The sequence below is a fragment of the Ceratina calcarata genome, unplaced genomic scaffold, assembly GCF_001652005.2.
Source record: "Ceratina calcarata isolate Rehan_Ccalc_2016 unplaced genomic scaffold, ASM165200v1 scaffold383.2, whole genome shotgun sequence".
In the NCBI taxonomy this organism is placed as follows: Eukaryota; Metazoa; Arthropoda; class Insecta; order Hymenoptera; family Apidae; genus Ceratina; species Ceratina calcarata.
Window position 1 is genome coordinate 77978 of NW_017161554.1, and position 11391 is coordinate 89368.

Below are 11391 nucleotides of genomic sequence, written 5' to 3' on the forward strand. Positions count from 1 at the left end.
AAAATTTTTTTTTCTCAAAATATCGAAGAATGCTTCAAGTAAAAGTTGTAGGTGATACTACTACCTATGAAAAATTAGAAATCACTCTAATTTTAGTTTTTAATAATAATATTAATCTGTAATAACAAACACAAAAAGCTAGCATCATTTAATTATACAAGTCTATACAAGCTTAGTCAATAGAATGAAGAAATTCATTGAATTAAATTGGAACAAGGTCACAGAAAAATGCATTTATCAGTCGTCGTCGTTTGCACTTCAGTTCTGCTGACACTGGAGAATTCGTTATCAAGGAACTGGTATTATCAGCTGTTACATAACTTTTAATCATTGCCTAGTTAATAATTATTCAACAACGTATTGCCTGTTGGTTATTCCCAGATGTCGCAGAACTTGTCCACCGTTTCTCGCAAGTGCCCAACGGTGTATACCGGTTAGTATATAAAGGAGAATTGTAACATCGTACTCCGGGTGGGGTCCGAGACGCCTGCTTACGTTCGAACTCTCCATACTCAGTAAACGGAGGCGCATATACAACAAACGCTCAGAAGCGCAAATGATATGAATGGAAACCTTCTCTCGTCCTCTCGAGCGTGTTGCGAATCGCGGGTATCTAATGGCAGTGACTATTGGCCCGGATTCTCTCTTTGTTCCACGTTCAGGAAAATTCCTAGCAGAATAATTTCACGGTTGAACTCCTCGACCCACGTTGAGCAGCTTCTGACTGATATTCAAATTCGTTTCGAATTCGCCTCTGGCCATTTACAATTGTGGACGTGACGTTGACCTCATCTTTTTTGGTTTCAGATAATCTCGTTGTTTAAAATTGAATTTTTCTGTACTCTGGCTGGTTGTAAATTCGGGGAATTGAGAGCAGTTTCCAGGCGCCATGGGAGTTCTCGAAACGAATTTTGACGGCACCTCTGATCCAAAGGAAAACTACTTTCTCTCTCAGTTTGATGATCAAAAGGGTTAACGAGTCCTGCGGTGAAAGTGGTGGCGAAATCTTTCGACACGGAGTCAGGTGGCTGGAATCGTAATTCCGTCGAGGGTGCTGGGTTTGACACCATAAGGGCGGCGAGGTGTCACAGAATCCTCGCTGGAACCCAGCCTGGAACTAATCTTCCCTTCCTCCGAAGGGTAGATTCACGGTCACGGTTCGTTGCCAGTCAATAATTCTTGCTGGAAAATTGCTCCTTTGCAATTTTAACTATAATTCAGGTAGACTAGTTTCCGTTATCTCAGAAAACCATGCGTTGTTAAAAAATAACAAGCTGTTTTTCATTATAGTGCGAAAACTTTTGGGCGTCTAGTTCTATCAGAATTACATTATTAAAATACATAACACAGACAATTAATCAAACTGTGATACCACTTAATAATTAAGTTGCGAGCACTCGAAAGAGCCATAATCTTTAATATATTATCAATAGACGCTTAAATGCTAAAAACAAAACAAAAATTGGTTTTCACAACACGTGCAATCGTGTACTGAGACTCTTCTTATCTTTTAGCTAAGTCGATTTTCTGTCAGTGACTTTGTTTACTTGCAACGATAAGAGTGGAGAATGTCTATTCAGCGAGGAAATCAGTGTTTTCTGTCTTGGAATAATTCGGCGTGGAGGGTCACAAGCGGCACGAATCTTACCTGAAATAGCAATTTGGAAACTCGACCAGTCCTGGTCACGCCCAGAGTCACATGGTCGCATTCTCTTTTCGTTTGTTCCTCATGTTCCACAACTGAGAAAACGTTGTTTCCTCCACTCAGTCCTTGGCTAATTTAAAATCAACAGAAACGCACGGTTGAAAACTTTATTAGCATAAAATACCCGTTGATTATATTAAAATTTTATTATCAAATTGTCATTGTTGAAGAATTGTCGTGTATGTTTTTTTGAATTGCTGTTGGCACGTGTTCTGATAATTAATGATCAGTAATTATCGGGCATCTGGGATTCTTATTTAAAGCGGGAAGGTGGACGGCGCCGGGGAAACGAGAGGCATGCGAAACCGCTAACGAGTTCCATTGTGAGGCACGTGCCGCTGTCCGCCCACGCGTTGTGTTTCTCTTTTTCGATCTTGCCAATCCATAGAAAGGGTTACCAATCACTGTCACTTCATCCTTTCCATTTTAACCGTCGTTCGACTTAAAACTCATGCTGGAATAATTAGATTTCATGCTAGGATATTTAGACTTGGTTCTTACAGTCTTGGGTGAATAAAAAGCGTCTTCATTTCTCGAGTTACACTTTATTTACAGTATTTTACATTCAATCTTGACAAAACAGGCTTACGAGATAGCGTCGTCGAATCTTCATTTATTCTTTGGCTTCTCATACAAATTATTTACTAATGGACGGTTAACAGGGTCATTAAGCTTAATTGCTAATTAAATTCCTGACTAGCTACACGAATACATAAAGACACAATAACTAATACATACAAACGTTCTTAAATTAATTCATTCTTAAATCTAATCTAAATTTTATAATAATGGCACCGAATTTCTGTCCTCTTCTACATGCTAAATTATAATAATTTATTATAAGATATAATAATAATAATACAAATATAATCACGCTGTGTGCCTTAAGAACAATTCTGGCTTTTTATTCTTTAGTCTATTCATTCCTCTTTGGACTGTTAGCCGTCTCTTACAACTAAAGTGTGCAAATTCTAATAACATAGACACTCAAAATTATATACAATTGTAAGAAATGCATTGCAAAAACCTGCTGCAAACTTTTATAATCCAAGCGTTTGGTGAAAAGAGAAAAACTGTGCAGATATAATTCTAATTAAAAAATCCTCTATTGCCACTTGCCGTCGTGTCTCTGGAGGAGGTCGCACAACGCCGCGATGTAAGTCTGTGCCATTTGCAGCGTCTCGAATTTGCTGAGCTTGTGATCAGCACCAAGACTCGGTACAACTTCGCGTAATTTATCAAACGCGTCGTTCAGCCCGTTCATACGACGTCTCTCGCGCGCGTTCGCGGCCAACCGTCGACGCTTCAAGACGCTTGGCGACGGCGGTATGTCTCTGGAGCGTCGCCTGCCCTTCCTAGGACTGTTCGTCGGCGATATCTGTTTCTGAACAAAATTCATTACACCTCAAAGGTAAGTAAATCTGCCCTTTAATGTTAGTTAGATGTTAGTTTCTTACCTGTGCTGATGTTACAGGTTCCCAGCGGTCTCTCCTCTGGTCCTGGAGCGCGTGCACCGGCTTTTGGGCGTGATCGTCTACGATCTGGTACTTCTGGTCCTGCGGCGGAGTCTCGTAGCAATACCCTGCTGGGCAATAGTCGACGGAGTTGTCCTCGTGCAACGCATCAGCCGACGTGGCATGAGTCACCTTGTGGCCCTCGTACCTGTTGAAACTGTCATCGGTCCCAAATGACATGATCATCTTGTACATATTCGCGACGTACATAGCGGTGATCGCCATCTCGGTTGTCTACCTCATTATACAAGTTCTAAAACTGTACTGACACGAGGTCAACCGGGTCAACCTCCCGATTTCCGTTCACAGTCCTATACAATTTGAAACAACGGTAGAATTTGTGAACAGGAATTGGGACGTTTCTCTCTCGGCATGTAATTTGTAATAAACTATCATTTGCCTTGCAAATTCAGAGTTTGCACGGTGATTTTGCAATGTGAAAACGTGAGAGTGCGAAGAGGAGACTCTTCTTACCTGTGGGGAGTCACAGGTGTGAGCACGCTGAAACTCCTCTCGTAGATCTCTTCTTTGCCATAATTAATCACGTCTTTTCGCGGAGTTATTTCATTTTTATGCACGTAATTGTCACTGTAAGGCACTTTGACCGGTTCGTAATTTGGAGAACTGTAGGGGGAGGGATAGAGATTGTCGTGAGGTCTCGCGGGGTAGGTGGTTGTTATCATGTCATTGGATATTGGGTATTCGTGGTGGTTTGATAGGAGAGCCATTTCCTTGTGTCCTTGTTTAACTTTTGTAAATTTAAACAGAATCACAAATGTTTATCCATATTGAATTCTATCACAGTAACCGTTCGCACTTATTCCAAGTTTGGAGACTTTAATCCTCTTCATTCTTCAGTGGGTGTCAGACGAGATGTTCAAGGATTGAAGTCAGAATTGAGAAGATCAGACGGTTTGGAAAATAGAGGAGGAGGTCCTCGCGACGTAAAGGCTGAAGTTTGAGTGTGGCGCGTGCCGCGTCCTTCACTGCATCAACATATGGTTCCCACTTGGTTTCATGTCGATTCTATAGGTGCACCTGGTGGCCCATTCTGGGCTCCTGCATCTACCCTCTCCTCGTCGTCTTCGCCGTCGCCACCACCTCTTTTTATTTTTCCCTTTCCTGTTCCTTTTATCGCCGGCCGATCCCTCGCACAGAAGCTGAAGAGTACCTGTTGATTTAGATAAGAACCGACGTTGTTCATTTCAATTCCTACAATGAGGGTCAATACAAGGCGGTAAATCGTTTATTTTCTTCAGAAATTCCAAGTACAGAGTTGCTAGAAATTAATAGTACAATTCGATTATGGCTGAGTCAGTCCAGTGGATGATTTCAATGCATGGTAATAAGGAAAAATTCTTTATTTTCTATTGGAAATCAGGAAGGATTTATTATTATTAAAAGAAAATTGTATAATAATCGTTTATTTGTTTCAGGAATTGCAAATACAAAATGATTGCTTATTAGAAAAAATTGTAGGAAAAGTTGCACGGTGATAATTTCCGATTTTCTGGGCTTTGTCTCGGCTCCCCCCGACAGATGCTTTCATAATAGAGGCTGTGGATAATAAGTAATACTGTTAATAAAAAGTGCATCAAGGAAGACAAAAGCGGAGCATATGCAGCGTTACGATTATTAACATTCTTCATGATCCTAGAAATTGGAAAGGTTTAGTTGTTTATTATGTGTAAATTAAATTAGAGTAGGGAAACGATTATCGGAATGCAACGGTCGTTGGCCGAGGGCTTTGGGACGATTAAAGATACGAGGCGGTAGGGACTGAAGGCGCGTGGCCTACGTCAACCGGATCGGAAGTTGCAAGGTGTTATCCCTAGATTTCAGGATAAAGAGTACCGACAGAACGGGGAATGAACCTTCCCAGGATTCGAGTCCATTAACCTGGCAAGGACGTAATTCTGAAAAAAGAAAACAGGCTCTCCTGTTTTATATTATCAGTGAAACGTTCAATCGTCTCTGTTAATTAAATATGTATTTGTCAATGACTCGCAGATGTGAATTTATGGATTCGTTTCACTGTAGGAGCATCGAAAGTAGTTAACAAGCTTTTATCGACGTTCGAATGACTTGTTCATAGATACGAGAATCAATTAAACCCAGGTGGGAGGTGGGGCACGTGCCCCAGGTCTGATAGATCGGTCTTGCTTGTTCCGTTCAAAGGAGGACAGCCCTCGGGAACCATATGGCGTGTCGACGTATGGCGTTTTTTCGGAAATACAAGATTCACAATTCTTAGGGATTGTAATAACAAATATTTATTTCAACTGTATAGAATCTTCCATAAAAATATCAACGTTTTTAATCAATCATTGCATCGACATTAGGACCATCGTGTAAGAGAACGACGTTCGTGCAACCTTAAAGAGATACAAGAAAGTAATTATAAAATTTTGTATTAAATTAGTAGAAATTGTTAACAGGCTTTAGGATGTTTGTTAGGATTTTGGGTTTACCGTGCTGAAACTCTCCAGGTTCATTGTGTACATCGTGTATGCAGTTAACTTGAGAGGCGTCATGCTCCTCAGCATCATTATTAATAACAGTTTCCTACAACTGATCGACGACAGGTGCCATTTAGCATTCATTCTAAAAATATAAACGTCACATCTTGATTAAAAAAAAAGATCAACATGTATAATGAATCTCTTCTAGAAGTTATGTTAGTTCAAGTTAGGAGCTGTGAATTAATTAAGAATTAGAACAGTAATTATTAAAATTTTAATTCTCTGTCATTATTTTTAGGTATTTTAATTATAAAAATGCAGATTGTAAGACGAGGCTAATAAATAATTACTAAAGAGAATCCTTACGTATTCTGAAGGATACGTTCTGTATAATCTGACAATTGTTGTCCTGGCCAGCTGAGAAACAGAAGATCAAAGAGAAGAGAAATGGTGACTGAGACGTACCTCAAGACCATAGCAAAGTCTTGTTCTAAATTGATGGCAGCCTAATGCGAAAGAAGCTTGCAATGAATAAATTAAAAGCAAATACCTTTGGTATGAAAATCTGACCTGAAACTGTGTGAAGCTCACGCAGATCATGTTGAGGCCTAACTGAACCAAGTAGGACTTCGTGTTGGCGCCTTCAAGCATTTTACCGAACCTTCCTCAGAACCGATATAGAAGAGCAGGATTTATCAGGTTCGAGGATTGAATAAAAGTAATTAAATGGCAAATTGATTCATGCTACTGACTCGATTATGTGCTTGTGTAAAATAACGCACTCCCTCGCGTTCCTGTACCATCTGTCTTCATATTTACCAGGATACAGTTCGACTTCCAAGCCGTCCCCTTCCACGAAATTCTCCAGCTTCACTCTAAACAATTATCAATTTACATGAGTAATTGTAGAATTTTTATTAATGAACTTCACCTCAAGATCTCACAAAGGCCGCACTCGTGCATTACATAAACTGCAATCATTGCATCAATGCCGATGACCACTGTTGTAAAAACTATCGTTCCACAGTAGGAATGTACCAGAAGGACGTAATAGTATTTGTCTACGTCGACGAAGTGCTCGACTCTGAAAGCCAGAGGCCTGTCGGTCATGTTGAACAGACCTAAACCGTCGGCTATGTTCATCATCAGAGGCAGTGCCGAGAACGGCGTCACCAGGCCCAATAAAATGACTAATTAAATCAATTATTTATTAATAATCGAATGATTTGAAGTCGAGATGACTCAGTACCTGTGAGGCCTACAGTCAGAGTCTTCCCAATGGCGTACTGTGCACAGAGCACTTCGTATTCTGTCTCCACTTTCTTATAAATATGCCAATCGTCTCGCATTACGTCCAACATTCTCTTCATCTAAGCATCGCATGGGATTGTTAATAATAATTGCAAAATGGGGAATTTGAAGAACGTACCTGGTTGTAATTGAAAAAGAAATTGATATACTTAGAGCTACACATTAGACTGATGGTGACCGGAGCGAAGCTCTCCAGGACTGCTTCAGAATCACCGTCGACCGCCGCTGCTATCATCCCACCAATCTATAAATTTTTTATTATTTAATATCATAATTTAAGCTACAGGGGAATTAGAATACCTGGAGGAACGCTTGAGCACCGGCGGTTAGTAGGAAAACGATTCCAAAAATAATTTTTGGTACAATTGTTTGATAAGGCCACGTGCCAGTAGCTGATAACAGGTACTTGTTCACTCGCAGGTATTCGTATTGAGTGCTGTCCATTCTGGTAGTTCCTTAGAAACTGAGAATAGCTTCGCCTACAGTCAGCTTTAATTACTCTCATTAGGTATTCCGTTTGGACGTAAGGACAGACGGTTTCATTATATAAAATTAACTCAATCGATAATCTTATGTAGAGATAATTTCGCTTAATTGCAGGGCTGGAAGGGAATCAAAGGTATTCTTTAAACGATGGTAGTTTTACTGCAAAAGCACCAGTTTCTGCATGTCTTTGCTGGAGCTAATCAGAAATCCTGAGGAGGTAAATGAAGTGAAGCATTTATTTTTGTAGTATTGAAAATACTTAGATTTATTAGGTTTACGTATAATTCCTTACAATATGGTTTACATATCTATTAAATTAAGACAGTTAACAATGCTAAAAAAGAATCGTTCTAAATAATCAGTTTCCTGTGGTCAGATTTTTGTTGTATCGAAAATCTTCAAGTTTGAGCAACTGAATTAATTTTCATCAGTTATGAAACACGATTCTAACTTTGTACAATCAGAACTGTGAGGTAAATGAAATTCTCAGACAGAAAACTCGGATGTTATATTGACTCTTCAGATTGAATCTATCTACTCACGATATTCACAAGATACAGACAATTTCTATTACACCTGACAAGAACATGGGACATCGTTTAACAACTTTCTGTTGAATTTCAGGTAACAGAGACGAACACCTGAATTGGAGCAAGTTCGAAATTCCAGTTTAACAAGAAAATTTCACTCAAATTTCTTTGGATACGTTCCTTAGCTTCCAAAGTAGAAACACATGAAACGTTGTTTATATTTACACTAAACGCGTGGCATTGTTCAAACACATCGAGTACATTTATACGTATAGTACAAGTACGTTTATATTATAAATCCATCAATCAATTTCTCGCCGAGAGGAACGTAGGATAAAAAATACATTCCCGGATTGCTGCCTCTTGACTGGTTAAAAATTGATTTTAAATCCTTAGGCGATGCTGCAGCCGTTGTTCTGATGACGAGCCTTGCCACTTTTGGTCATAGTGAATCCAGGGCAGCAGTGATCCTGCTGTGTCAATGATTGCGAGTTTGATTCACTTTGAAACGTTTGACAATCTTTAGTCTTCTCTGGTTGACCGGGTTTCTCCGGGTCCTTCTCGCGTTTCCCATTGTCAGGCTCGGTTACTGAAGCTCCTCCTCGGTCGTCGTAAGAACCGTCTGATGATGAGCTTGAATTTGCGCTGGCACTTACGCTCACTTCCGGCTTTAAATGTATTCCTACTGATCTGTTCTCTGCTCGAGGTGATATACTGTCTCGGTGCTGCCGGAAGTGCTCCTCAGTGTCGCTGAGAAGTGAACTGAACATCTCCGAATTCCTGGTCATCACTGCGCCCATCGAATTCGACCTGGACTCTGTAATTATTTTTATTATTTATTATAAAATTTTGTACTATAAAATTCATTTTGTTTTTTTGTTTTGTTGGGTGAACCTTTCGTGTCGGTGTTCTTCGTGGGCGAATTGGCGACGGACCTCCTGGCGACGTCTTGAAACGTGATGGGCGAGTATATGCGTCTCTCCTCGGGTAGGAAAGAGGAATCCGGAGGAATCATTGAAACTACTTTAGATCCTCTTCTAGAGGAGGCGTCTAAACTGTTTTGATTATCGTAGAGAGTGGTGGTGGTTACGAACGTGGCAGACGTGCTGGCAGAGAGCCTTTTTTCGGTGTTCCTCGTGTGCCACTGTGGAGGCTGTTGGATCGTGATCCCCTTCGTCGAAAGCGACCTGTGCTCCCTTTTCTCCAGCCAGTAGGTTTTCATCGTACCTGAAGTTATAGAAAAATATAGAAGAAGTTATAGAAGAAGATAGAAAAAGAATGCAAGCTTCTGATTTAATATCAGAATTTTAATCAACAGCCAGATGAGAAAATTCTCAAGAGATTTTTGCAGTTTTAAATCAATGAATAATGAAGACTGATTATTAAAGGTAACTCGTATACCTTTACCCTTCACTTCGATCTCGCCTCGCTCTTTCACTTTGTAGGAGGGTGACAATAACTCTCGGGTTGACTGAGATATGTGTATCTGCATCGCTTGACTGGTCGCCTCCATACGCGAGGCAGTGTTCACCGAATCGCCGAACAGGCAATACCGTGGCATCTTCAGCCCGACTATGCCAGCCACCACAGCTCCGCTGTGCACTCCTACTCTTATCTGCAAATGCAAGCCTGGAACAGAAAGAAAGACAGAAGGAATATTAGAATTAGTATGCAAATTAAGTTTATGGGATTTAATTTATGAAGGATTTACCTGTTGAACGATCTTTCAGATCTGTTATCGCCTCGACCATGTCGAGTGCCATATCGCACACACGATCCGCGTGATCGTTCTCCTTCACTGGCGCCCCAGACACGACCATGTAAGCATCTCCTATCGTCTCCACCTAACAATTAAAAAAAATTCAATAACAAAATCTTTAGGAGATTTATTAGCTGCATTAATCAACCCCTTGACATACAAATTAAACAGAATTTCATGAAAAATAGTAAGTAAATAATATTAATTAAGTTCTTGACCTCTCAGTGTCATTATATGTCATGGGGTGAATGTGCGACAACGACGTACGTTGTTAAATATTTTTTGTTTCGTTTGGTTTGTCTGTGATGTTTCGCGGACGAATAAATTGTTACTCTTACTACCTAAGAATACCTTATACACCCGGTTCCTTTCGGTTAACGTGTCGAACAGGGAGTACATCGCGTTTAGCATAGACACTACTTCCATCGGCGTGATCCGGCTGCAGATCTCTGTGAACGTGACCACGTCCGAGAACAAAATTGAAACGCTGTCAAACATCTGAAATAGTCATCAATTCATGGTTCGTCTCAATTAATATTGCTTAATTAAATTTGAGAAAAAAAGACACAAGAATAGTGAATAATTATGTGAATGTAATTAAAACTTTGATTGCCTCGCAGGTGTCTATCGGATTCTCCCCGTTCCTTAAACGATCCGCGACCTGTTTCGGTATCATCTGGTATAACAGCTCGTCCGTACGTTTCATCTCTTCGTCAAGCTTCCTCATGGACTCTTCTAGTTTTTTGCTCTTCAGCTGCTCCTGGTCCAGGGCCAGCTTCAGCTCCACCGACTGCTGCGTACCGGCCAGCATCAGGTCTCTACGTTTCAAATCAGATTTAATGATATTGTTTTTATTTGTAATGAGATGATGAAGAGATATTTTCATTTTTAGGTGAATGACGAACCTGCTGAAGTCGTGCATGGATAGGTCGTTTATGTAAAGTCCAGTTGCTATCAAGGCATTTAAATCAGGCATGACAGGAGTGCCGAGGTACATCATCATCTTCCAATTATCCATGTAGATCATCTGACCTAAAAATTGTGTACCTAAATTATTCTACTGTAGATATTTTCTTTTTTAGAAATCATACATCACTACAATATTTTCAATCTGCAAGCTTCTACTTAAATTTGAAGCCTTGGATTTTTGTAAGTTAATTAATACAGAATTATTCTATTTATAATAATAATTCCAATTTGGAATTACCTTTTAATCTGAGAGTCCGATCGTCGACGGAGTCGAGTTCGTCGCTTAGCAAAATCTCGTTCCTCTGTCTATCTGACGGTCTCTCGGTGAGAATCGGTTCCACGGTGACCAGTTCGAAAATATTATTCGTTCTGTTCAAAATCTGTAATAAAAAATCGATGAAACAATTGTTAAGAACGAATATTATTAAAATTACTCACAGAATGGAACTTGAAGGCAATGAGTGGTCTGACGAGATCAAAGAAATGAGTTATCTTCTTTCCGACGAGGTCTGGCAAAATTACCATCAAAGAGTTGCCAATGCTCCTCACGATCATGTCAGATCTAAAAATAAAAATCGTTCCATATTTTCAATCATTCATAAAAATCAATTTAACACATTTAAGGATGTATTGGCTATACAGTCAATCCCAAAAC

At 39.9% G+C, this 11391-nt stretch overlaps 4 protein-coding genes across 12 annotated transcripts in view; all 4 read right to left on the reverse strand.

Annotated features, from left to right (window-relative positions):
* Positions 1–11391, reverse strand: part of LOC113464467 (sugar transporter SWEET1) — a gene marked incomplete at its 3' end in the record, with an annotated part of 99445 nt that overhangs the window by 77973 nt on the left and 10081 nt on the right. The window lies entirely within an intron of this gene.
* Positions 2595–4539, reverse strand: LOC108625970 (heart- and neural crest derivatives-expressed protein 1). Its single transcript, XM_018026345.2, has 3 exons — positions 3694–4539; positions 3163–3367; positions 2595–3089 (listed from the first exon to the last, which is right to left on the reverse strand). Exons 1-3 carry the CDS (start codon positions 3945–3947, stop codon positions 2811–2813), a joined length of 738 nt encoding a protein of 245 aa, XP_017881834.1. The 5' UTR covers positions 3948–4539; the 3' UTR covers positions 2595–2810.
* Positions 5504–7486, reverse strand: LOC108625959 (odorant receptor 13a). Of its 2 annotated transcripts, none has more exons than XM_026814397.1 (9): positions 7293–7486; positions 7111–7236; positions 6931–7051; positions 6613–6814; positions 6434–6556; positions 6252–6342; positions 6048–6187; positions 5691–5823; positions 5504–5594 (listed from the first exon to the last, which is right to left on the reverse strand). In XM_026814397.1, the coding sequence occupies exons 1-9, from the start codon at positions 7434–7436 to the stop codon at positions 5544–5546; spliced, it is 1131 nt and encodes a 376-aa protein (XP_026670198.1). In that variant the 5' UTR covers positions 7437–7486; the 3' UTR covers positions 5504–5543. The 2 variants fall into 2 exon arrangements, with proteins under 2 accessions (XP_026670198.1, XP_026670197.1); XM_026814396.1 differs by having other exon boundaries at positions 6613–6871; positions 7293–7483.
* Positions 7743–11391, reverse strand: part of Gyc88E (Guanylyl cyclase at 88E) — an 11760-nt gene continuing 8111 nt past the window's right edge. For 7 of the 8 annotated variants that reach the window (XM_018026327.2, XM_026814392.1, XM_018026330.2 and 4 more), the window contains 9 exons: positions 11175–11298; positions 10975–11116; positions 10673–10799; positions 10381–10585; positions 10119–10265; positions 9720–9852; positions 9410–9637; positions 8903–9235; positions 7743–8825 (listed from right to left, as the gene is read on the reverse strand). In XM_018026327.2, coding sequence (XP_017881816.1) covers positions 8401–8825; positions 8903–9235; positions 9410–9637; positions 9720–9852; positions 10119–10265; positions 10381–10585; positions 10673–10799; positions 10975–11116; positions 11175–11298 — 1864 coding nt within the window. In that variant the 3' untranslated portion in view covers positions 7743–8400. The remainder of the gene's footprint in view (positions 8826–8902; positions 9236–9409; positions 9638–9719; positions 9853–10118; positions 10266–10380; positions 10586–10672; positions 10800–10974; positions 11117–11174; positions 11299–11391) is intronic. The other variant, XM_026814393.1, reaches the window with a different exon arrangement.

Excerpts from the sequence above, each read along its gene's own strand:
- LOC108625959 (XM_026814396.1), bottom strand. The coding sequence starts at position 7,436 with ATGGACAGCACTCAATACGAATACCTGCGAGTGAACAAGTACCTGTTA. Across the intron at positions 5,824-6,047 it reads GAACGTATCCTTCAGAATAC|AATGAATGCTAAATGGCACC; the intron begins GTAAGGATTCTC and ends TTATATTTTTAG. Across the intron at positions 5,595-5,690 it reads ACCTGGAGAGTTTCAGCACG|GTTGCACGAACGTCGTTCTC; the intron begins GTAAACCCAAAA and ends TATCTCTTTAAG.
- LOC108625970 (XM_018026345.2), bottom strand. The coding sequence starts at position 3,947 with ATGGCTCTCCTATCAAACCACCACGAATACCCAATATCCAATGACATG. Across the intron at positions 3,368-3,693 it reads ACACCTGTGACTCCCCACAG|GTACGAGGGCCACAAGGTGA; the intron begins GTAAGAAGAGTC and ends CAGTTTCAACAG. Across the intron at positions 3,090-3,162 it reads AACCTGTAACATCAGCACAG|AAACAGATATCGCCGACGAA; the intron begins GTAAGAAACTAA and ends AATTTTGTTCAG.